The sequence below is a fragment of the Aulonocara sp. 'chitande type north' Nkhata Bay genome, linkage group LG18 (genome assembly GCF_057382095.1).
Source record: "Aulonocara sp. 'chitande type north' Nkhata Bay isolate Kocher_YH1m ecotype deep benthic linkage group LG18, A_spYH_male_GT1.1, whole genome shotgun sequence".
Classification (NCBI taxonomy): domain Eukaryota; kingdom Metazoa; phylum Chordata; class Actinopteri; order Cichliformes; family Cichlidae; genus Aulonocara; species Aulonocara sp. 'chitande type north' Nkhata Bay.
In genome coordinates, this window is record NC_141361.1 from 10,772,206 (window position 1) to 10,797,982 (window position 25,777).

The 25,777-nt window shown below is 39.3% G+C and overlaps 3 protein-coding genes and 3 non-coding genes across 7 annotated transcripts; all 6 read left to right on the plus strand.

The window, feature by feature from the left end:
* The first annotated feature begins 1,268 nt into the window (after window positions 1-1,268).
* Window positions 1,269-6,368, plus strand: best4 (bestrophin 4). 2 transcript variants are annotated; one of them, XM_086271583.1, is made up of 10 exons: window positions 1,269-1,727; window positions 1,806-1,974; window positions 2,059-2,159; window positions 2,244-2,477; window positions 3,180-3,334; window positions 3,449-3,526; window positions 3,970-4,122; window positions 4,662-4,742; window positions 4,825-4,979; window positions 5,540-6,368. In XM_086271583.1, exons 1-10 carry the CDS (start codon window positions 1,571-1,573, stop codon window positions 5,805-5,807), a joined length of 1,551 nt encoding a protein of 516 aa, XP_086127709.1. In that variant the 5' UTR covers window positions 1,269-1,570; the 3' UTR covers window positions 5,808-6,368. The 2 variants fall into 2 exon arrangements, with proteins under 2 accessions (XP_086127709.1, XP_086127708.1); XM_086271582.1 differs by having other exon boundaries at window positions 3,180-3,526.
* Window positions 6,369-6,868: 500 nt separating this feature from the next.
* On the plus strand, window positions 6,869-14,872 carry hectd3 (HECT domain containing 3). Its single transcript, XM_086272826.1, has 20 exons — window positions 6,869-6,960; window positions 7,325-7,770; window positions 8,866-9,119; window positions 9,217-9,352; window positions 9,803-9,924; window positions 10,320-10,433; window positions 10,560-10,642; window positions 10,757-10,922; window positions 11,103-11,184; window positions 11,288-11,470; window positions 11,552-11,604; window positions 11,701-11,869; window positions 11,949-12,062; window positions 12,238-12,327; window positions 12,615-12,821; window positions 12,929-13,058; window positions 13,536-13,610; window positions 13,991-14,072; window positions 14,167-14,238; window positions 14,398-14,872. Exons 2-20 carry the CDS (start codon window positions 7,420-7,422, stop codon window positions 14,480-14,482), a joined length of 2,568 nt encoding a protein of 855 aa, XP_086128952.1. The 5' UTR covers window positions 6,869-6,960; window positions 7,325-7,419; the 3' UTR covers window positions 14,483-14,872.
* A 2,557-nt stretch (window positions 14,873-17,429) lies between these two features.
* Window positions 17,430-20,918, plus strand: rps8a (ribosomal protein S8a). Its single transcript, XM_086272493.1, has 6 exons — window positions 17,430-17,497; window positions 18,947-19,053; window positions 19,316-19,415; window positions 19,623-19,798; window positions 20,250-20,379; window positions 20,764-20,918. The coding sequence occupies exons 1-6, from the start codon at window positions 17,494-17,496 to the stop codon at window positions 20,871-20,873; spliced, it is 627 nt and encodes a 208-aa protein (XP_086128619.1). The 5' UTR covers window positions 17,430-17,493; the 3' UTR covers window positions 20,874-20,918.
* LOC147308054 (small nucleolar RNA SNORD46) lies at window positions 19,107-19,216 on the plus strand. The gene has a single exon (XR_015126263.1). It is a non-coding gene; the product is annotated as a small nucleolar RNA SNORD46 (small nucleolar RNA).
* On the plus strand, window positions 19,456-19,525 carry LOC147308055 (small nucleolar RNA SNORD38). Its single transcript, XR_015126261.1, has one exon. It is a non-coding gene; the product is annotated as a small nucleolar RNA SNORD38 (small nucleolar RNA).
* On the plus strand, window positions 20,075-20,142 carry LOC147308056 (small nucleolar RNA SNORD38). The gene has a single exon (XR_015126262.1). It is a non-coding gene; the product is annotated as a small nucleolar RNA SNORD38 (small nucleolar RNA).
* Window positions 20,919-25,777: the final 4,859 nt, after the last annotated feature.

Genomic DNA, 25,777 nt, shown 5'->3' on the forward strand with positions numbered 1-25,777 from the left:
CTAAGCACAGCAACCAGTTACAAAGGACGGAGACTGGAGGGATGGACACCTCTGACAGCTCTGATGTTTAGACTGTTGCTATCACAGTCACCAGTAAATAACACAGTCTACGCACCTAGCGGCCTCTGCTGAGCAATCAATCTGTGTGCGCTCTGTTTGATTTTCTGTGGCAGGATGCTGAGATAGCAGGTCCAAAGTACTTATTTGTGTTACATCAGAAAAAGGCATGTCGACAGAAAAAGTGTGCAGTGCATTTTCACTTAAATATTGCTTTCTACTTTACATATGTAAGTAAACCTTATTTGAAAAGAAAAGGCACATACAGCAGTCAGAATAGTATTACATATAGCTTAAAACGCCACATTTTTTATTATGTGAGAACAAATGATTAAAAAACAACAGCAGATTTGTGCAATTGTGCAACAACATTTGCATGTTAAATTTTTGCATGTTAAAATTTAACATGCAAGTTTTTTAAAACGTAATTCAGCCTTACGGATAACTAGACGAAGCAAGTCAATAACAGTAATAAATACATCATCAAACAGTAAAACTGACACAGCTGATATAATCCTCTCAAATACGCACATAAAATGGATACATTTATAAAACAGATGGCAGTCTTGATCATAAAATAAATCCTCAATTCTAAATATTTAGAAGTCATATAAAGAGCTATTCCCCTGCAGAGATTACAATCCAATATGAGCTGTAATGACGTCATTATGTAACATTATACACGATTATTATAAAGTCTGCTCTTATAAAAAATGCATTCCTGAGTGTGATAAATCATACATAGTTTAGAAGAAGCTGCAGTCCAATTGTTTGCGTACAAGTTTCATTAAAAATCTAAATTTATATAGCTTATCCATCCATCTATCCTCTTTCACGTCTCCACTTCAGGGTCAGGGGGGGACTGGAGCTGGCACGGGGTGAGAGGCGGGGTACACCCTGGACAGGTCATCCGTCTGTCACAGGGCTAACACAGAGAGACAGACAACCATTCACACTCAAAGTCACACCTATGGGCCATTTAGAGTCACCAGTTAACCTAACCCACTAACTTCACGTTTTTGGACTTGCAAACTCCACATAGAAAGGCCTCGGACAGATGCTGGATTCAGACTTTCTTGTTGTGAGCTAACAGTGCTAAACACCATGACACCTTGCTGCTCTATACAGGTATATGTATAATTTGTATATAAATAAAATATATTTTTTAAGCCCAACTGCCTCTGACATGTAATAATTTAGTGTTTCTGTTTGCTTAATGTGATACAACACTAGATTTTTTTTGTCTTTTGTTTTGTTTTTTGCTTTTGTGTATCATTAATTATTATTTATCTTTTTTTTTTAGAATAAATGACAGCTGTAAGAATAATTTAACTTTTTAAAAATATTTAAGTCAGCTCAGCACTAACAGGAGGAATTAACACAATAATTATTAACACTTTTGTGTTGACTGAGAACCTTATAGATTATAACTTTTACTGGAAGGTTTTACTGAATAATAACTTGATTGCTGATCACTCAAACCAGTTATGTGAGCTTAAAAAGAGATGTTTTCATGCAGTCTGTAACCGTAGGTGTGTTTCACTTAGGCTGCAGGTTCCCAAGTAATAAAACTAAGGTGTTAATTTATGACAGCGCCACAGAGAGCTTTAAATTCAGGCCCAGAGGAAGAAACTTTTTTCTCAGGACAACAGGATTCAGCACAGGTGGAGGTAGGACAGGTCTTAAAAAGTCTTTTATGTATATGTAATTATTAAACATACATTTAAATGCCTTTTAATGCTTTTCAGGGATTTGGTGCTTAAACATGACAGTTTCCTACAGTCTTGAGGTGGCCAATGCCAGGTTTGCTGGCTTTTCCAGGCTCCTGTTCAGGTGGAAGGGAAGCATCTACAGGCTGCTCTACAAGGAGTTACTGGTGTTTTGTAGTGTTTATTTGTTTTTCAGTTTGTTTTACAGGTAAATTCACATTTTCATACCGCTCTTACTCTTACCTAGCTTTGCTTGTTTGTCTCGCAGTGACAATTTTAATTTGCTCCACAGGTTTCTCCTCACACGGAGGCAGCAGGATCTGTTTGAGCGTATCGCCCTTTACTGTGATCAGTTCACCAACACCAACTACATCCCTGTTTTGTTTGTGCTTGGTAAGAATGAATCATACAGCAGTTAAAGAACTAAAAAAAAAATCATATGCATGAACTTTCTCTCTTTTTTTTGTTTTATTCTAGGTTTCTATGTGACCTTGGCCTTTAATAGGTGGTGGGGTCAGTACACCAGCTTCCCACTGCCTGACAACCTGATGATGGTGGTGTCTGGGAACGTCCACGGGACTGATGAGAAGGGCCGTCTGCTGAGACGAACCCTCATGAGATATGCCAATTTATCTTCAGTCCTTATTCTCCGCTCCATTAGCACAAGAGTTCACAAGCGGTTCCCAACTTTGGACCACATTGTGGAGGCTGGTGAGAGCAACAGTTCTTAATCAAAAGTCGAGTTAATTTTAAAAATCTCAAATGTACCTTTTGCACCATATTCAGACATATAATAATTGCTGAATGTACCAGTAAGAAAGACAGAGTGCTTCCAATATAGACAATACTGAGGAAAAAATAAACGGCTCATTACTCAAGACTTCTTCCTTTTGTACTTCTCACAGGCATCTTTTTACTTCACCAAATCTTAGTTATAAGTTACAAAATAATGCTGAAATAAGTTTTTTCTACACATCAAATACTTATAAACACACAGAAATATATATTTTTAGCACTAAAACAGGGAAGAGTTCAGCCAAGAGAATTGTTTTTATAGGTCACAATATACCACTGTACACCTCACAGGGATAAGGAGTTTGTCCATTTAGTAAAAATGTGTGATTAAGATTGAGTTGGGCAGTGGGGCTTTTGGGATACAAGTATTTTGTCAGTTACAACGGGGGAAAAAATGGGAAAAAAAAAGAACAGCCATCATGATTCTCAGTCTTGTTTAGTTTAACTAACAGACCAAAACTCAAACACATTTACTTCATTGTATTTTAAAGTGAATAAAATCCTAATACTAACATTTCAGTGTTATGCAGTTCAGTTTATTGCAGTCACTTTAATTGCTGTCAGTAATTTAATGGTTTCATATATCATGTTAACTAAGTGTGTCTAATACGTGGGCAGGATTTATGACCTTGGAGGAGCTGAAAAAGTTTGAGTCACTGCACTCTGACTTCAACAAGTACTGGATGCCTCTGACGTGGTTTTCAAACCTGGCGTCCAGAGCGAGAGAGGAGGGCCGAGTGAGGGACGACATAGCTCTGAGGCTGCTGATGGATGTGAGGAGTTTACTAAAGAATGCAACAAGAGCAGACCTACACATTTTCTATGACTTACAAATAATCTATGGCTCTAAAGTGTGCGTAAACTCCACTGCTGTACTACATCTGCAGGAACTCAATAACTACAGAGCAAAGTGCAGTCTGCTGTTCCACTACGACTGGATAAGCATCCCTCTGGTCTACACTCAGGTACGATCAGCCAATGAAATATGAGCCATTCATTTAAGTGCTGTACATCACTATAGACTTGATTCATAACTAAATACATTCAAAGATTTTTATATCTAGAACATATTAAGGAATTATCAAATAAAACTTGGATTCTTTTTAGATTTTTTTATAGATTAAACCAACCATCAGCATGTAATGTTGCTGTTGTCCTGAATCATATTAGTGGTGCACATGGATATGCTTCTTTAACTCATGACCAGTTCAGGTTTTTTGCCTAGATCATTACATAAAATGTGTTTTTTTACATGACAAAACCTTTCTGCTGTTTCTTTTCAACAACATATGTGCTTGTCAGATTTCATCAATTTCATATAAATCACCAGATGATTCTACCTTCTGAGACACAACTGTACTTAGCAACCCCTAATTTTCTATCTCATTGTTTTTTTTTTTCTGTGTAGGTAGTAACTATTGCAGTTTACTCATTTTTTGGCTTCTGTGTGATTGGCCGACAATTCCTGAATCCCGAGAAAGGTTACAAGGACCACAGACTGGACTTGTACGTCCCTGTTTTTACCCTGCTGCAGTTCTTCTTTTACACTGGCTGGCTCAAGGTAACACAGCACCATCATGTATAAGTGCACACTTCCATTCCAGGCTCTATAATATAGTCTTATCATATTTCAGAGGGAAATATGTACTTTTTATTTTTTGTGACAGTTTTAACATTGTGGTTTTGTATGATTTTACTTTTAAAAAAAAGACATCCAATAAGCTCATAAAATACACCTTATGAGCATAAATTGGTTGTTCACAGCAGTTGAAAAGTAAAAAAAATAACAATGATGTGATGCTGAGGTCTTTGTTGCTGCTGTTCTAAAAAGAGATTTCCTATCAAGATTGTCTTTTGGTTTTACTTGAATAACTAATACAACTACGCCAAGCTTATGTATGCGAACTTTCTTTGTTCAACTCATAAACCCTCTAAGTTATCTGGTGACCAATTGGAGGCCCCTGACCCATCAGTTGGGAACAGTAGACTGAGATGTTTACTGAATATCACAGCTGCATGGAGAAAGGCATGCTGAAGCACTGACGCATGCAGTTTTTTTTCCCACTGTTTGCTTGTCCAGTTTCTGTTTCTGTTTTGTAGGTGGGAGAGCTGATCATCAATCCATTTGGCGAAGATGATGATGACTTTGAAACGAACCAGTTGATTGACAGAAACTTTCAGGTTTTCCCCTTCAGACATTCCCCCTAATTATGACTACTAGAAACCTAGAATGAGATGTTAAATCTCTTTCTTTCTCCCGCAGGTGTCAATGCTGGCTGTGGACGACATGTACCAGAATCTGGCTCCAATGGTGAAGGACAAACACTGGATGCAGAGACACTTCTCCATCCCTTACACTCTGTCGACAGCAGCGGAGAGCCTCAGACCAGCATTCAAAGGCTCCACTTATGACATGAGGTAAAGTGAGAGGGATGGAATTTAAGATATATGAGTATATCCATCCATTCATCCATCCATCCACCCTACCCGAACCTTATGGGGTTCGGGTAGCGGGGGCAGCGGCCTGAGCAGAGAAGCCCAGACTTCCCTCACCCAAGCCACCTCTTTCATCTTGTTATGTTATGTTATATATGTGTGTGTGTATTTTATTCAAAATGTAAATATTTGTGAACTCTATTTATAAGTAGAACTGGAATTATATATCAATCCTTCTATGATTATCTTGATTTTTCTTTTTTTTTTTGTAGCTTGTCAAAAATCTTTTTCATTTTTTATAAAAATTTTAATCCATATGATAATGATAATATAATATAATAATAATGATAATATTACATAATGATAATGGGAATATATCATAATTTTCAGTTACAATTTTGAAAATGTAAGTATATTTTTATACTTAAAATTTATTTAACACTTCCATTCTGGACAGTTTGTTGTAATAGCTTGATTTTACATTCCTAAATAAATCACAACCACTGCCATCTTTGGGTTTAAAGTATCTTCCATGTTTTCAGGATGAGTGCTGAAGATCTAGAGATTCACCAGCCTGGAGGCACTCCTATGAACAAACAGCATTTGCACCTTCAGGGCTCTGTGAGTGATGGGCTCAACAGCCTTCTGCAGTGGGGTAAAGGCATCCTGCGCAGTGGGAGCCTCTCTTCTCTGAAGGAAGTCTCGTCAAACCCAAACGAGGCAGACGGGGATGATGAAAGGGAAATAGATGTGATCACTCACAAAGAACAAGAAAGGGGATTAATTAAAGTTTTAATTGAACACAACTAATTGATACTTGCTGTCATGTTTTTGAAAACGTTTATTGTAAACATGACAAAAAAATGTTTGAAAACATTTTTTGGGGAGGTGGAAATGTGACATTGAAAGGTCTCGCTTGTTTTAAACTGTGAACTACAATAAGATTTCATCCTTTTCAGATTTTATTTGTAGACATTTTTGGAAATTAAGCACAAAACTAATTATTTATTTAATTATTAACTATTAGATCTCCTGTTTGCTTAGTACTGTGTCAGAGACCCATTTTATCCTATCTGTCAGAAATCTATGTATTATGAGAAAAAAATGTCTGATATTCTTGAGTAAATAAAATTCCAGATGAAAAATATGTTATTATTATCATTATTGTGCAATTTACTTTAAGTGGCTAAAAACTCTTTGGAGGGAGCTAAAGTGTTTCAAAGCAGAAAACACTGTGACTGAAAACACTGTAAAACCCTGATGACTGTAAGTCTTTCATAAATGAAAACTTTATCGGTATAATGAAAATTATGAATGTTTATGATTGTTGAATATACTGAAATAGGTTTGTCTTCCACACAGGCTCTGTAAGATGTGATTAATGCTATTAAAAAGGTGTATTTAACTCAATCCATAGTAAACCTTTGATTGTGAAAGCCTTGGAGGTCTGAAGCCTTTGTTCAGTAAGTAATCCTCCCTTGCTATAACTGTATTTACATAAATCCACGTGATTTCCCTTAACAACAACAACACTAACAATAATGATATTAAAGTTGCAGTTTATTCTTTACACTTAGATCACACTAATGTATTTAATCGTATCTGACACGAGTTTTTATGAGTTTTTATGAAAACATATTAATCAATAATTAATTCGCAAAAATCCCGGCTGTAGCAAATACCAATTAAAACTCATCCATGCAGATTTATTTTTAATTTCTTTTTTTTAAAGTTGTGTTGGAAGGTTGGATAAACAGTCAGGGTTCGAAAAATGTGAACTTTCTGGCAATTATTTTCGGAGTTCAGCCTTCAAAAGTTAAGAAAATTAAATACTCGACTGAGAAGCTTTTATTTTGTAAAGGAAACAGCGACGGAAGGCCGGAAGGATCAGAAGAGTCTTTGCTCTTCCGTGTTGTCAGAAAACCATAGAATCTGTAACAGGGTGCGGGACACTTGTCAGCAGGTACGTTGGTATCTACTGTTTTTAAGAATTGACCACACTTCTTACTCCGTGAAATGTTCATGTCCCGTGAAGTTTTGTTAAATATGAGCCTAGCTGGCCGCCAGGGTTGTTGATGACAGCTGCGGTGAGGGATGGACTCGTTTACTGAACACCCTGGTAGCATGCTAATGTTAGCGCTCTCACTTTTACCTAATGGGAGGAGGTGATATTTGTGTCAGGGAACTTTGCCTGCTGATTAGCGAATTCCTAGCATTTCAAACAGTGTTCAGATTTTATTAGGAGAGCTAGGAGCCAGTTTAATTAATCGATATTTTAAACGAAGCCAAAGTTTCTAAAGAAAGTTGGGTTTTGTTTGGTTTGACAGGAGCATCCCTGCGCAGCCACGCAGGAAAACAAAAGCGGTGTAATGTCAGCCGATGAGCTCCTGCTACTGCTGAGCTACTGACTGCCACCTTCACGATGGGCGACAACCCTCACCTGCTGCTCGGCAGGATCCGCTTCCTGAACAGGTGCATCGAAACTTTCAGGAGGAGCGAACCGGTGCCCGAGTGTCTGTGTTATGTCCCCAAAGAAGTGTGCTACAAAATCTGCAAGGATTCATCTTCCAGCTCATCCGCTTCCTCCTCCGGTGCCTCTGCGGGAGGCTCCACCGTGGGAAAAACCATAGTCTCTGTCTTCGAAAGCCCCCATCAGACTGCCCACAGTAAGAAAGCATGCAAGTACAACATTGAACCAAAGAAAGGGACATGCATCCGGACAACAGGGGAGGAGTACTGTAATAGCCAGGGCCTTTGGGTCAAAATGAATAAGGTAAGACGCTGTTACTTCCCCTTGGATGCAGTGACATCAGTAAAAGTCTTTGTGCTGCTTGAAACAACAATAACCCTTTGTTTACATACACTTTACATACTGTTACAGTGGTGGATGCTCACATTAAATAATGAGGTCCAATAATCCAGTGAGCCTAAAAGCACTCAGACAGTTTCAGACAGTGGATGAACTGAGTGGCTTTGCTAAGGCTCAGTATAACACAGCTCTAAAAGGGTCAAAGAATAAAAGTATTGAGCTGCAAAGTAACATATTAGGTACATAGTAGTGAAATTTGACCCTCTTTACAAATGAAACTCACATTAACTGATTCCAGTTCTTATATCAAATGTTTTTTCTGAATGAAAGGCAAGACTGAAGATTTCAGTTTGTGATATCATATTAGGATCTTCTCATGTCTGCAGTGATTTTCATCCAAAGATATGCATTAGGTTTAACTGGTAATCTCAGAAAAACAGGTGATCTTGTCACTATCAATAAGAGCTCTGTAAAATGATGAATCATGAATATAAGCTCGAGCAACTGAGTTAGAAAGAGAGAGGTTTATATATTTTTGCCACATTTTATTACAGCAAAAATAGATTAATCTTGATTATAATTATTGCAGTGTATATTGCACAATAATGGTGCACATGTCTATTGTGGTTAAAGTTAGAAATAATGGGTTTTGTTACATACAAATAAGGAATTATATTCCTGTGTTTGGCATCAAATAAAACTATTTCAGACAGTTTTTCAGCTCTTGGCTCTGTATGAGGTCATAGAAAGCTGATATCCCTAATGTCATCTCAGACATGCAGCTCCTCATACCTGCTGTTTAAACCCTCTGGTTGCAAAAGGGCAAGCCATTCAGGAAAACAGTTGGCTTAAAGGTAACAAGGGTGGAGTGAAATATGGATTTTTCAGAAAGTGGATGAACTTTGTATACAAGATAAATAAGAATTTTTTATGAGCTGTGACACAAAATTTAAAATATGGAACTCGAAAAAGGTATTATAGGTTGATTTGTGTGTTCTCAATTATTGTAAATTTGGTAAGAAAGCAAATGTTGACCAGTTGATCCGTGGCTGTCCCCAGGAGCAGCTGGAGGAGCACCGTCCGGGCCAAGATTTGGAGGAAGGCTGGATCCTCGTGTGTAAACACACCGAGGGAGGCGACAGGCTGGTACCCGTGGAGTCACCAGAGACTGTCACTAGGCAGCAGCAGCTCTTTGGCTACGACCACAAGCCCTGCAACAGGTGGGAACAAGTGGTGGATGTGGAGAATGCACTTTACATTGGCGAGAAACCCAAAATCGCAGAGTGTGATGAGGCTGCCATCCAGAAGCTGAGGTGAGTCCGTCTGTGCAAAGTTAAAATGGAAAGTTGAGTTTTCTGGTGCAGCAGATTTTAAAATGAATGCAATTAATGCTCAGTTGAACTGTTTCAGGTATGTTCCTCCTACTTGGACATATGAATGTGATGAGGACCTCGTGCATTACTTCTACGATCACATAGGAAAAGAGGACGAGAACTTGGGGAGTGTGAAGCAGTGTGTGACCAGCATCGATGTGTCTTCATGCTCGGTGAGCAAAATTAAGCCCTCGTCACAAATGAAACTCGCATCGACTGACTTTAAATCTCATTTCAAACAGTCTAAATCTTTCTAAGTATAAAAAAAAGAAAATGAGGATTGTAGTTTGTGATGTCATGTTAAGGTAAATAGAATACTAGTAACTAGTCCGTAAGGTTTGTTTTCTTTTCTTTTTAACGTTGGCAAAACATGGATTGGCGTTCTCGGTGGAGTTACATTGGACCTCTTTCCTGATGACATCAAAAATGCAGTGAAAGGAAACTAGATTGATCTGAGAAGTTTTTATGACTTTAATTTGACCCAGTGACCATCATGATAGACAGTCTAGTATAACATGCATGTAATTATTTGTGGGTATGACAAATATGTATGTATTTATGAATTTAAAATGGGTTTGTTTATGAATTCAGTCCATTCATCAAACCTTGATATTTGCTTACAGGAAGATCCCAGCGGGGGGGCGAGTTGCCTGACAGATGGCGATGTTGAAACTTACTGGGAGAGCGACGGCATGCAGGGCCAACACTGGATCCGCCTGCACATGAAGAAAGGCACTGTGGTCAAGTAAGGAAACACAAAAATTGAGTAATAGTAAAGAATAGTAAAAATAAAGTCAAAGGCTTGGACAGTGCAGTGACTATGACAACAAGATCATTAAGATAAACTGTAATGTAAACTGTGCCACATGCAGTTTTTTGCCTTGTGGTGTAATGTATATATTAATATTAGTATATATAATGGTATGAATATAATGTTTTTGGGTTCTAAAGTAAGAAGTTTGACAACAACTGATCTGGGTATTATACCCAAATTTTGCACTATCCCTATGATGGTGTAATCATCACGTAGAGTTGCTATATTAGACATTTAAAAATGTGAAGCACTTTATGTCTCTTTTTGTTTCACTGATAAGCTGCTGAGGTCTCAATATTTTATTTATTGCCTGTTTTGTTTACTAGTAAGCTGATACTGACTGTGGACTCAACGGATGATAACTACATGCCCAAAAGAGTCACAGTGTTTGGAGGAGAAGGAGACAACCTAAAGAAGCTAAGTGACGTCACCATAGATGAGTAAGTTTTGTCAAACGAGATTATTGCTACAGTTTGCAATTTAACAAAAAAAAAAGTTCAAAAATGAATGCATACTGATTACAGTTTATATTCTACATTTATGTACTTTTACTTTTATGTTTCTAGTAATCTGATAGGAGAAGTGTGTGTGCTTGAGGATATGACTTCCCATTTACCAGTTATAGAAATTCGGATCGAGGAATGTAGAGGTCAGAATTTTTATGTTTTTGTGTCAAACTAGCTGATTTCTGTTTGAATGCTTTTGCAGGAGCTTTTGCACTGAACATAAAGCAACGCTTTTTTCCTCATTTTGGCTTTTACAGAGGATGGAATAGATGTGCGGATCCGAGGCTTGAAGATTAAGTCGTCCTGTGAGAGGGATCTGGGTCTGAACGCTGATGTTTTCCAGTCCTCTAACCTCGTCCGCTACCCACGTCTGCAGGGCACCCCACCAGATATCCTGTACCGCAGAGCGTTAGTTATCCAGAGGTAGGTCAGCGAACATTGTGCCCCATGTACTTTTTACAGAACTAAATATTTGTCTTCGGGCTTGGAAAAAATATCCTTCTTCAACTTCTCAGGTCTTTACCCTCAAGATAAAGTGTTCTGATTGTCCATGTTATCTGTAAACAGAAGGTGTTTCCAGTTTGTGTCTCTTTCTGTCTGCAGGTTTATCAATCTTTTGGACAGCGCGCTCCCGCACCTAGTGCCAGCCTGGGATTACAGCCTGGGTACCTTCAACCAGATCAAAGTGAGCCGTCCTAAAGCTTTTAACATGTCATTTATGATCTGTGCACAACAGCAAGCATTTTTTATGTGTTTCTTTATAACATGTGTCTTTTGGTGCCCATTAGAGCATAAAGCAGTTCTTGCTGCTGTCCAAGCGCCGCTCAGCCCTCATCACTCAGTGCCTGAAAGACTCGGAGACCAGTAAGCCAAACTTCATGCCTCGACTCTACATTAACCGACGTCTGGCCATGGAGCACAGGGACAACTCATCTCTGGACCCAACCTGCAAGAACGCCGTCTTCAACCAGGTAGGGACCAGAAGGAAGCCTAAAATTCAATGTGTAGAGAAGATGTGCAATAATTCAGATGCTTTATTTTTCCTCTTGCAGGTGTATGAGGGTCTCAAGCCGTCAGACAAGTTTGAGAAAACTTTAGATTACAGGTGTGCATTTTATCAGCCTCTTGTGTCCAATATTTAGGACTTTTATAACTCGAGGATTAAAATCTGAATCTCCAGTGTGCCTTTTTGATCCTTCAGGTGGCCCGCTCGTTATGACCAGTGGTGGGAATGCAAGTTCATTGCAGAGGGAATTATCGACCAAGGAGGTGGATTTCGAGATAGCCTCGCAGACATGTCGGAGGAGCTTTGCCCCAGCTCGTCCGAGTGTCCCATGCCTCTCCCGTTCTTCAGCCGGACATCCAATCAGGTAGTCACTATCCCATTGCCGCCTATCATCAGAATGGATATCACTGTTGTTCTAAAAGTGTCTTTTGCTCATCTGTCAGGGTGACTTTGAGGCTAGAGATTATTACGTTCCCACCCCTTCCTGTAAAGAGTTCCACAAATACGAGTGGATCGGTCAGCTGATGGGTGCTGCTCTCAGAGGGAAAGATTTCTTGGTGAGTCTTTTGTAGGTTGTTTGCAATTTTAGAAATAGTGTAAGAATATTTATTGGGTTTTAACAAAAATGTAATGGTTTTATTAAATTATTGTAACATAGATAATTACCATTGTAAATATTTATTAGTTGTAGATATTTGACTTTTCAGACTTGCTGTGTGTTCACTCCTGCAGGTTTTGGCTCTTCCGGGGCTTGTGTGGAAGCAGCTGATTGGGGAAGCTGTCAGCTGGAGTAAAGACTTTGCTGCAGTAGACTCTGTACTGGTGAGGATATTCAAATCATTACATTTACATGGTGGTGTCATTTAAATGTCAAAGCTTTGAAAGAAGAAAAGTCTCTGCTGACTGTGTTTCATAAAAGTACAAGAATTTATTGTCACTATTTTATAATAATTATTAATTTGCTCCTACAGTTTGTTGATCGATTACATTTGTTTCATGTAGCGTTTTGGGTTTGTTTTTTTCTTTTTGCATTAAAATTAAAATCTAGAAGGAATTAACAGATTGGATGGGTTGTTTTCCTGGTTGCCTCACTGTGAACATGTGTTCAGGTAAACCTTCTGGAGGCCATGGAGAACATGGACCAGGAGACATTTGAGTTCCGATTTGGGGAGGAGCTGGTCTACACCACTCTGCTGACGGATGGCTCAATGGTGGAACTGATCCCCGGTGGCAGTAATGTGTCAGTTCGTTATGAGGACCGCAGTGAGTTTATCCGCCTGGTGCAGAAAGCTCGGATGGAGGAGAGCAAACAGCAGGTGGGCTTCACATAAATTGGAATTACCCGTATTTCTTTTACTCTTTAAGCCAACTCTTTGTAAAATACTCCAGTGATGTTTTAGTGGTTTGTACACGTGTGTTACAGATTGCTGCCATACAGACGGGACTGCTGAAGGTGGTTCCTCAGGCAGTGCTGGACCTGCTCACCTGGCAGGAAGTGGAAAAGAAAATATGTGGAGACCCAGAGATCACTGTGGAAGCTCTGAAGCGACTCAGTGAGTGTCCGGCCTGGATTTAAACTGACTTTGACTATAAGCAGACATTTTTCTGTCGTAATTAAGAAAGTGAAATGGGACCATTTGCAAGTAATTTATCCAAGACACAACTGGAAGTGGATAAATTCAAATAAAATTCTAGCTTAGTTTAAACTAAATCTAATTTTAGCAGTGGTATCTGTTATGTTTTCGAATGAATTGTATTTCATTTTCAGTACACCCGTGTATGCATGTGGTACCTTTTTTCACAAGTGGACTTGGCGTAGCTTTAAAAATACAAAACAGGTTGACCTCTTGTGGGACTTTTCCCATCTTCGTTTTATCCACGTTCCTTTCAAATCCTCGACCACAAATGAGGTCTGAGATGTTGTTTCTGTTAAGGTACAAGTTAAGGTGAAGTAATAAGATGCAAGTTGTATTAAGTCACAAAATGCTGCAAGTAACCAAACCATTGTAATCTTTTGTTCTCCCCACCAGCACGTTATGAGGACCTGGAACAAAGTGATGTTAGAGTGCAGTACTTATGGGAGGCGCTGACAAACTTCACCAATGGTGAGTTCACTGTTTATTTTTGCCCCATTTTAAAAATTAGTAAATGGCTCTCACAACATAAACTCTGCACCAATGGCCAAATATAAAAGACAGATAAAGCTTTTGGGTCCGAAAAATGACGCCAATGGAGAAATCCCTTAAATTGCTATTTTTTGTAATGACCAGCAGGGGGCAGATCCTCTGGTGTTAAGAAGAAGACGGGTTGTATAAGATTGAAAAATAAACCTTATCGTGCTTTGTCTATGAGCTCGGTTCACTCTTTCATGGTGAATTTATGGTCTAGGTTCTAGGTTTATATAAAGATGCTAAATTGTATTTGTGTCTGCATTATTCAAGTGCAGATTTTGACCCAGACTGATATTCTTGATTTCTGTCTTCAGAGGATCGCAGCAGGTTTCTGAGGTTTGTAACCGGTCGAAGTCGTCTTCCTGCACCTATCTACGTCTTTCCTGACAAACAAGGGTGAGTTCAAGTGTACGTAGTTATTATTATTTGACTACAATTAGATTTAGATTTGATTGTAATTTGTTTTTTGTTGTTTGTTTTCTTGATTCAGCTCTGAAACGACTGATGCACTTCCACAGTCCTCCACATGTTCTAGTACCCTTTATCTACCCAACTATCCGAGGTATAACAACCCCATGTGCTTTATGTGCACTGTTATTAATGATGCATTGATGATTTAACAGAAGTTAAATCTCTTAAAGATTATTAAGCAGTTTTTGAAGTTGACAGCACTGTTACATTATTGTCTTGTGTTTCCTCTATTCCTTGTTTTGTCCTGCAGTGCGAAAGTTTGTGAGGAGAAGCTGCGCTATGCTGCGTACAACTGTGTGGCCATTGATACCGACATGAGTCCCTGGGAAGAGTGATCTCCCTACTGTTTCACTGACCGCTGCACACGCCACAACTCAGTCGAATCAAGATATCTTGCCAACTTTTCACCATACCCTCACAACTGCCAAATAACCAATAGCTGTATATAATAAATAACTATATGGAAACATGGACGTGACTCAGTATGGTTTTTATTAACTTTTTATGTGTTCAACTCAGTAAAAGATCAAATTTTTCTTCAAGACTCATTTAACCCAGACAAAACAGGAAGAAGTTATCATGACATGTCATGTTTAAATGTTGCTGGTAATAAAAATGAGTAAACAGTGTTTCTAAACCCAAACTGTTAAAAATGATCAAACAGATAAAGTCATCTGTATAACACACGGTCCAATTAATTACTGTTAATAAAATTTTACATCAGATTTACGCATTATATGTATTTACTCATTCTTAATCTTTATTTTATTATATTTGTATCTGAAAACAACCTATTTAAAGTACCTGTGTTACACGTTCTTTAACATTGTCTATTCTTTTATTATACATTTTGAAATGACATCTGTTTTCACTACTAACTCTAAAAATTGTAAAACAAAATAGAAGTTGTTGCGGGGTGTGGTTTGTGACTCAGCCACTGAAGAGGGAGAGGGCAGTGCCAGGGAAGGATGGTCAACAGCAGGTAGCCATCGTTTAATCGTGGCTCCTCTATTTAAGCAGCGTGACGGGACTCGGGGAGGAGAGTTGGAGTACAAAAGCAAAAATAACAACATGGTGATACACAGTGAGAAGCAGACAAAGGCACGCTGAAAGACGCGTGCATGCAAATACATAAACAGAACATTTGCACCATTCCCTGCAGTCATCAAGTCCTTTTGTCACAGCAGTAATTAAATACATGTCATTATCCACTCACCAGCCACTTCATATGGCAGTAATGGCCCAGTCTATAAAAGATCTTGAGCCCAGAGGTCTTTTCAACCTTTCTCTGTTCAACAAATATAGGTGATTATATGATGTGGTGTGATATGGATGTCCCTTACTTATATTTGATGTGTGATTGTGTTCCTACACCACTTTCTTGTTGTTAGTGTCTTTAATGTCTGCAATGGTAACAACTCTGTTATTGTGGTTATATTTGTCTGACAGTTGCTACAAGGCACAGATGGAATTTATAAAAGGACAAGTAAATAAAAATAATACTTTGTTTGGATCTGCCATCCCTTTGGCAAGGTCTGTTAAAAAACTCAACCGTCACTCTTAGATAAGATCAAATTGGTTAGGATGTTCAGGAACAGCGAAATACTTAAGCCTAACATGAGCTGGAGACTGCAGGAACAGTGGAGGGAGTTTTATATCACCATGGACTGAGAGGTTGCTGACCAAGAAAGACTGCCTTGCTTCAAAGTTGATACTTTCAAGCGTGACTGAAATGTGCCGCTGCCCAGATGGACAAGCTAAATACATTCTGGACAAAAGTTTTATGGTCAGACAAGACCAACTGAGTTATTTGGCTGCAGTGACAAGAGGTTTGTTTGGAGGAGTAAAGATGACCTAAAAACATTATACCAGATGGTGGTTGCATCATGCTCTGGGGCTGTTTTGCCGCCAGTGGAACTGGTATATTCCACAAAGTGGATAGAATAATGAGGAGGGAGTACCTTCAAATTCTTATACTTTACTTTGGATCAACAACTAAACTTGAAGGCAGTTGGGTGTTTCAAGAGGACAATGAGCCCAAACACTCTAACAGAACTGGTTTTGAAATGGATGAAGCAGGCTAACATAATGCGTGTGGACTGGCGCTTTCGAAGCCTCAGCCTTAACCTTATTAAAAATGTGTGGATTGTGGGTCCATGCCAGGGAAATCAATTTAAATGAATTCTACCAATTCTGCCAAGAAGAGTGGCCAAATATCCTGCCAGAATTAAGGCAGAACCACAAGTATCTGGTATCTTGCTAAAGCAGATTTTAGCCAAATATATGAGGAGGTGCATGCATATTTTGGACCCTGTGTGGATTAGAGGAAAATAAAGTTCAAATTTGTACATCCAATTCTTGTTTGTTTGTTTTTTTAAAGTTATGAAAGATGTATGTTGCATAAGCAAATAAATCATGAAAGTCCCAGAATTACCATGATATTTATGCCCATGACGAGTGTGTAAACTTCAGACCACAACTGGAAAAAATATGACTTAACTAACATATAGTAACATATATACTATATGTTCTAATCATTTTAGATAATGAATTTCTGATTTTCATGATTTATAAGCCACAGTCATCTAAAATAAAACAAAAAAGGCTTGAGATGTGTTATTGGGATATAAAAAAGTTCACATTTTTGAATAAAATTATGAAAAAAATAAACTTTTTCAGAATATTTCAGATTTTGAGATGCACCTGTATGTGATACCTTGAGCGATATCTGGAAAAATGATAACAGCAAGAGTGAAAGGGAAGGTTTACAAGATGATAGTAGGGCCTGCTATGGTGTATGAAGATGGCGGCACTGCAGGAAGACAGGAGGGAAAGCTGGAGGTTGAAGAACTGGAGATGCTCAGACCTTAATTGAGAGTGACCAGAATAGGCAAGATTATAAATGAGTACATCAGAGGGACACGGTCAGGCTGAGCGATTTGGAGGCAAAGTTAGAGTTTCAAGGCTACCATGGTTTAGACATGTGCAAAGGAGGGAATTGGATATACTGGACGGAGGAAGACCTCAGAGGAGAAGAAGAGCATGCAGAAAGCTGGTGTAACTGAAGAGGATGCAAGGGATGGAGTGAGATGGAGGCAGATGATCTGCTGTGTCCACACATAAATGAAACAGTCTGATGAAGAAGAAGAAAATGAAAACCTTAGAGAATATGAAAGCAATTTTGTACTTTCTGTAATGTTGTTCTGTCTCTGGTAGTGATATCTCGAAACTTTTCTGAGACAATAAAGGAAATCTCGTTCGCTGAAGAGTTAGTTCTCGCGAGACCTAGGGTGTTCAAACCTCCCCATGAGCCCTTGCGGTTCCTCTTTCTAGCCGGCGCCTGAGAATGGGTACGTGTTTTCATGCTCGCGCCGGAGACCGAATCCTTACCCATCTGATGTTTTAACGAAGGAATATTCCAGTAATGGTTTGCTATAGCGATAAATGTTGTCATCTAAATAGAAATAGTTGACTCTTTGCTGTCTATAGTATGTTGAATTTGTTTTAAAGAAATATTTTCTAGTCGTTATCTGAAGCGAGTATCCAAGATGGCTGCACTCAATGGCTATGTAGTTAGCTGTTGAGGCTGAAGCGTCCCCAAAGACTTCTCTTGTGGCTGGTTTGGGACGTTTTATTGTGAAGTAGCGGTGTTTTCGCGTTAATTTGGCTTTATACGAGAAGTGTTGGACATCTTTGCTCGCAAATTCAACTGTTTAGGCTGGTCGAAGTTAGCTTAGTTAGCATGCCTATCGTGATCTTGTCACGCTGCTTGGCTGAGACGCTTAACGTAATAATGTAAATGCTTATGCTTTTTTAGAGAAGTATTTTGTCTAGTTATTGTTGTCGAGCTTAATTCAGCTTTATTTTGTCCTATTTAGAGGCATCTTATTTTGAAAGCTATGTCGCAGGTAGACCCGGCCTGTCTCGTGTCTCCCTTCCTGCATGCTCTATGATGCATTCATGTTCTCCAGTGGGACACCTTGGGCTTCACCTCTAAATGTTCCTTGTTGTGCTTTGGAAGATGGACTGAATTATCTGGTCCACATTCAAACCATAACATGGAGTAGTGGAGCACCAGCCACTTGGAGAATAAAGACTAATGCTCATTGAGTGGGACAGTTAGCAGGCCTGCATGCAGGGTGGAACACAGGAGATGTCACTAGCCACATGTTTTGGTGGCTTTAGGTCCACGTTGGTGATGTAGGGCCCCTGGATTACTACTGAAAACCCAAACGAATATATATAATAGTTGTGGAAATATGTTTATGTCCTGACTTTAGGAATGCTATGATAGCACAGTCTAGGGTGTATTTGTAGCCTAGAAGACTGAGATTTTAAGGTACCAATGTGATGTAGTGGGTCTGTAAGAGCTTCTGAATGCATGTATCTGAGTATTGCATGTAACCAAACTGGTGTTGGTCACTTTGTCAAGATGCTGTTAGCTGTGTTATTATTGGCAAGTCCTGAAATATTGCTGCGTGGTTTTGAGTCTGGAAGTTGGCTCATCTCAGTTTTTTGTTTACTGTTAAAATAGTTTAAATCTGTGTTAATATGCAACACAAGTTGGCTTTGTTAATTTTTAACTTTTTGCAAAAGCAACTACATCTTGCCATTTTAAAGTACCATTTGATTGCTTGAGCGACATGATGAAACTCTTTTATGCGGAATCCAAATCAAATTGCGGACAACCCTTACCTTGGAGAACTGATTGCTCAAGCACAAAAAAATAATCTTCTTGCTAGCATCTTGTTGTTGGCCCAGTAAACTGACTCCTAGTTTTCCGTATTTTACTTTTGCAGGTATCTCAAGGGACAACTGGCATAAACGCCGCAAGACCGGCGGTAAACGCAAACCCTACCACAAGAAGAGGAAGTATGAGCTCGGGCGACCTGCTGCAAACACAAAGGTGACTTTTTTTGCGGGGGGCACCTCTTACCTGATTAGACTGAATAATGTGGTAGCGTGGGTGATGAAAACTTGACCTTAGGTGGGTCTTTTTTTTGAGCCGTTTTGGTTCAAAGCTTTGGGCTTACCAATGTTAGGACTTGTCATAGTTACACTGACACGCTTCAAAGCATATGCATGCTGCTGCTCAGGAAAGGAGGTTTCACACAAATCATTTTATAAACTATAATACAATGTGTTCTTGTTGTTTTTTTTTTTTAAAGATTGGAGCTCGCCGCATCCACACGGTGAGGGTCCGCGGTGGGAACAAGAAGTACCGAGCTCTGAGGTTGGACAATGGAAACTTCTCATGGGGCTCTGAGTGTAAGTTTCTCCTGGAATACCTTTTGATATTCCACACACCTTTCCATGATGATAACTTTGTCCAGTTCTGCTACTGAATGCAAGTGGTGACAGCAAAGACTCCTGAGAAAGACACCTTCTCTCTATTCATAGTTAAATGATTTATGAAACTATGTAGTCAGATTCAATGGGAAGTTTAATGATCGTGCCTGGGTTTTGTGTATTCAGGCTGCACACGGAAGACCAGGATCATTGATGTGGTCTACAATGCCTCCAACAACGAGCTGGTCAGAACCAAGACCCTGGTGAAGAACTGCATCGTCCTTGTTGACAGTCTTCCCTTCAGGCAGTGGTATGAGGCTCACTACGCCACTCCACTGGGACGCAAGAAGGGCGCCAAGCTGGTATGTCATAAGCTCAGTGTTGATGCTTGTAGTTAAAGCATGTTATAACTAGGTTTCGCATTCTCTTGTGTTACTGTGAACGCTTTTTAAATGCTAATGGAGGCACATCGCTTTCATATGCAGCAGCTTTGTCATACCAAAGACTCTTAAGTTTTTTTGTTTTTTTTTTAATGCCTTTCGTCTCCCTTCAGTGGAAGACGTCTTTATTTGTCCATAAACAACCAAAGTACAAGCCTTTTATCTTTATTAACAAAGATAACAGATTTGATATGTGTCTTTCCATGACGATAACTTGTCCAGTTCTGCTACTGAATGGAAGTGGTGATAGTAAAGACTCTGAGAAAGACCTGTCAACTGAAGTTGCTCATTAAAAGAACATTCAAAGCATGTGGTTTTTGTGCAGTAATTTTTTGCAACATCTAAAGAGCTTTGCTTTCCCATCCTGATGCAGAGCCCTGAGGAGGAAGAGATCCTGAACAGGAAGAGGTCAAAGAAGACCCAGAAGAAGTACGATGAGCGCAAGAAGAACGCCAAGATCAGCTCACTCCTGGAAGAGCAGTTCCAGCAGGGAAAACTGCTCGGTAAGTCCAACATTTGTGGCAGAATTATTTTTACTTGGATAAGTGGTGAGTGCTGTTTGAAAGTTTTCATTTTGGAGTATGAAAGTGTAATCATGTGTGGCAGTTTATCTTGTGCATATGTGTTAAAATACAAATACCAGGGCAGTGTTTTTGGTGTATTTAACAAAAAGGTTTTCACTTTCCACAAGAATTATAAATAATTTTGAGCGACTGTTTAAAAATTTGCTAGGAATAAAATATTTGTATTTTTATTGAAAGGTCAAATGACAGGAGATGCTCTCATTGCCTTAAATATATTTCTGCAACATCAAACCCACACATCTGAAACTTGATGTACTGACCTTGATAATGTGACTGACTCTGCTTCCATCTTCCTTCATGCAGCTTGCATCGCCTCCAGACCCGGCCAGTGCGGCAGAGCAGACGGCTACATCCTGGAGGGCAAGGAGCTGGAGTTCTACCTGAGGAAGATCAAGGCCAAGAAAGGCAAATAGATGTACAGCTGTTTGATACGTCAATAAAATCCAAACGTCCCACAACTGTCCACTGTGTCTGCTCTTTCACTGGATGTGACTGTTATTTGTGCATTCAATCAGAACTGGATTTTCTTTTCCAAGGCTAACTGGGGGTAAACTGATCACACATTATAATTAGTGACAAATATAAAAATGTAGATTTCTGACTGCCTTCAGGTCTGCATGCGTTAAAGAGTGCATTAGATGAATTGCTGAGTTGGAGGAGTATTCAGATCTGAGTAAAAGCAACTATTTAGAATGACATTCCCACACCTATTTTAATGAGGAAAGGCCTCTGCTGCTTAGGTGTTGGTGTAAATATAAGGCAAATACTTGTTAATGTCTGTTCGTTACATTAACACTGCTTGTGTTGGAGTCGAGGTATGACTTTTAACACTTAGCAGTGGATTTGATGCAAATAACCAGAAAAAATCTTGAGGGTGTTTTATTTCTGCCAATGTAGCCTGCAAATATTGGATAACATATTTGAGAGGTAAAATGTTATGAGTGTGTGTGTGTGTGTGTGTATAGAAAACGAGAAAAACGAGAAAAACTTTTTACGGAATAAAACTCAAAGTAATGTCAGTACGTCAACGCTTTGAATGCTGCATGCTCGTACTCTCTCCTGCACTCCTTATTATCCATGGTTGATCTAATCAGTAATCTAAATACTTTTTTTGCTATAGTAATCCCGTACATTACTCTTTAGTTGAAAAAAGTAACTGGATTACAGTAACGCGTTACTGCCCATCTCTGGTAGTAACTGTCAGTCTTTCGTATCACTGTGGAGGAGCTTTTTTCCACTTTTCTTCGCAAAATTGTGTTAATGCAAGCGCAGACGGTTTTCATTATTTCAAGCAGGGTTAAGTCAGGATTTTGACATGGCCACGTAACCCTCCATGGTGTGTTAGTTTTATGCCAGAGGTTACAGGAATCAAACCTTCCAGAGAATTGAATTTCTCGGTCCACAGAACATTTTCTCTCTTGGGGATCATTAGATATTTTTTTAGAAAATGTGAGATGAGCCTTTGGAATTCTCCCATGGATGCCATTTTTGCCCAATCTCATTCTTATCACTGAACTCCGACCTTCACTGAGACTCTGAGTTCTTTAGATGGTTTTCTGGGTTCTTTTGAGACCTCTTGGGTGAGTTGAAGTCGAAGCGTTGACTCCTGAGAAGGTTCACTGCTGTTCCAGGATTTCTCTATTTGCAGATAATGACTCTCACAATGGATCACTGGAGTCCCAAAGCCTGAGAAATTGCTTTGTAACTCTTTCCAGGCTGATAGATGTCAATGACTTTGTTTGTCACCTGTTTCTTTAGATCATGGGACACACAATGTGTTTGTTTTAGTCTTTGTCACTTTGTCAGGCAGGTTCTATTTAAATAACTTCTTGAGTCTGGCAGTAGTTAGTTTAACTCAGCTTCCCAAGAAGACATGGTTATGAAATCATCATTTAAAATCTGCAATTTTTTTTATTTACTTGTGTTATTCTTGTCTACAGGGAGTGCAGAATTATTAGGCAAATGAGTATTTTGTCCACATCATCCTCTTCATGCATGTTGTCCTACTCCAAGCTGTATAGGCTCAAAAGCCTACTACCAATTAAGCATATTAGGTGATGTGCATCTCTGTAATGAGAAGGGGTGTGGTCTAATGACATCAACACCCTATATCAGGTGTGCATAATTATTAGGCAACGTCCTTTCCTTTGGCAAAATGGGTCAAAAGAAGGACTTGACAGGCTCAGAAAAGTCAAAAATAGTGAGATATCTTGCAGAGGGATGCAGCAGTCTCAAAATTGCAAAGCTTCTGAAGCGTGATCATCGAACAATCAAGCGTTTCATTCAAAATAGTCAACAGGGTCGCAAGAAGCGTGTGGAAAAACCAAGGCACAAAATAACTGCACATGAACTGAGAAAAGTCAAGCGTGCAGCTGCCAAGATGCCACTTGCCACCAGTTCGGCCATATTTCAGAGCTGCAACATCACTGGAGTGCCCAAAAGCACAAGGTGTGCAATACTCAGAGACATGGCCAAGGTAAGAAAGGCTGAAAGACGACCACTGATGGACTGATGAAATGAGAGTGAGTCTTGATGGGCCAGATGGATGGGCCCGTGGCTGGATTGGTAAAGGGCAGAGAGCTCCAGTCCGACTCAGACGCCAGCAAGGTGGAGGTGGAGTACTGGTTTGGGCTGGTATCATCAAAGATGAGCTTGTGGGGCCTTTTTGGGTTGAGGATGGAGTCAAGCTCAACTCCCAGTCCTACTGCCAGTTTCTGGAAGACACCTTCTTCAAGCAGTGGTACAGGAAGAAGTCTGCATCCTTCAAGAAAAACATGATTTTCATGCAGGACAATGCTCCATCACACGCGTCCAAGTACTCCACAGTGTGGCTGGCAAGAAAGGGTATAAAAGAAGAAAAACTAATGACATGGCCACCTTGTTCACCTGATCTGAACCCCATTGAGAACCTGCGGTCCATCATCAAATGTGAGATTTACAAGGAGGGAAAACAGTACACCTCTCTGAACAGTGTCTGGGAGGCTGTGGTTGCTGCTGCACGCAATGTTGATGGTGAACAGATCAAAACACTGACAGAATCCATGGATGGCAGGCTTTTGAGTGTCCTTGCAAAGAAAGGTGGCTATATTGGTCGCTGAATTGTTTTTGTTTTGTTTTTGAATGTCAGAAATGTATATTTGTGAATGTGGAGATGTTATATTGGTGTCACTGGTAAAAATAAATAATTGAAATGGGTATATATTTGTTTTTTGTTAAGTTGCCTAATAATTATGCACAGTAATAGTCACCTGCACACACAGATATCCCCCTAAAATAGCTAAAACTAAAAACTACTTCCAAGAACATTCAGCTTTGATATTAATGAGTTTTTTGGTTTCATTGAGAACATGGTTGTTGTTCAATAATAAAATTATTCCTCAAAAATACAACTTGCCTAATAATTCTGCACTCCCTGTAATATTAAAATGTGTTCGATAGACTAAAATATGTTTTGCAAATATTCAAAACTACTCAACTTTTAATAGAGAGTTTGAGTGTTTCCTGTCCAGAAAACAGATGCAGTACTTCAAAATCATTTAGTAACTGTATCATAGACACCTTTTGTAGTCAATAGCTGAAAAACTCATGGACATCACCTGTCCTGTCCTGCTCTGCCAGGCCTGAAAAGCATGCTCTGTTGGGTTGACTTGACCATTAAAGAATATCTCATTTCTTTAGTTTGAGAAACTCTCAGGTTGCTTTTGCAGTATCAGTTTTGCAGCATTTTTTTGAATCTGTGCAGAGTAGAGCCCTGTACACTTCACAGTACATCCTGCCACTTCTTCTTTCTTTTTTTTTTTTGCCTGTCCCGTTTGGATCTTTAGCCATCAGAATTGTTGTCTGAAGGCCAAGAAAGATGCCAAGCGGATTTACTTTACCAATTGGATCATCATGGCCTTGTCATATTTGATTGACCTTTATTATAATTAAGTATTTATTTTACTTGATTTTCGGTTGTTACAGACGGGGTAGACATGACTGGGGGATAGGACAGGGAGAAAGAATGAAAGAAAGAGAGGGAGAGAAAGAAAAATAGAGGGGAGAAGAGATGGTGAGAAAGGGGAAAGAAAGAATTGAAAAACAAACAAAACACCTGGATCACCTGTATGGAGATAAGAAAAAACAGAAGAGAAAACAAACAAAAAAGAGCAACATAATAAATACAACACCATCACAATAAAGTAGCTAACAGTAGCTAACAGTAGATACTAAATATTACATGTTACTGTGCAGTACGCATGATTGACAGCGCACAATGTGATTTGAGGTAGCAGCCAACAAAGGTGTAGTTTGTGTCTGTGAACACCTGTGTGGATCAGCACGGAGTGTGGGGAGCCATAGCCCCGTCCCCCAGAGCATGAAGCAGGTATGGAGGAGATCCAGGCCCTAGACATCCAGAGGTCCCAGAGTACGAGGACCCGAGGAAGACCACCAGGGGGGCAACCGTGTCACCCTCCTGGGAAGAGCTTTTTGAACATTTTTTTAATGAGCATGAAGCAGAGGTGGGACCAAGTCATTGTTTTGCAAGTCTCAAGTAAGTCTCAAGTCTTTATCCTCAAGTCTCAAGTCAAGTCTCAAGTAATGTCAGGCAAGTCAGAGTCGAGTCTCAAGTCACTGGTGTAAAAGTCCGAGTCAAGTCACAAGTCTGAAACTTTGAATTTCAAGTCCTTTCGAGTCTTTAAAAAAAAAACGAAAAAAGAATGTTGCAGTTATGCTAAATGTAAATATTAGACCATGTAATTTTAAAATCTGTGTTTTTCTCAACACATGACAAAATAGTGAACTTAGAAAATATACACAAATTGTGAAATTGCACCTCTTTAAAATGCAGCTCAATTAAACCTAGCTCCAAGAATAATTTTCACCGACAGTTCTGAGATAAGCTGCATGTTATTCTTGGATGCGGTTGTAGGACCGGCTTTAAAATCGCATGACAAAAATATCATACACATTAAAAAAAACTGTATCACCAACGTAGCCTGGACAACATTTGCTAGTTAGATGAAGTCAGCTATCTCATCTTAGCATATTTATATGCATATTTATAATTATACGGTTCTTGGAGTGAGTGCACACACTCATGAAGTTTAGTAACTTCCGGTCACTGCAACAAGCCCAGGTACAGTTTACCGACGGATGGGTACAGGACCTTGAAATGCACCGTGTAGAACGAAAGACCATCGTACGTATCATAAGTTTACCAGTCTCACAAATTGTCGTCATAAATACACATTCCTTAACCGTTTATTAATAGGACCTTTGAGCTCAACGGTAATTAATTAGTAGTGGAAATAATTTCTGGTAGCGTTACAGAAAT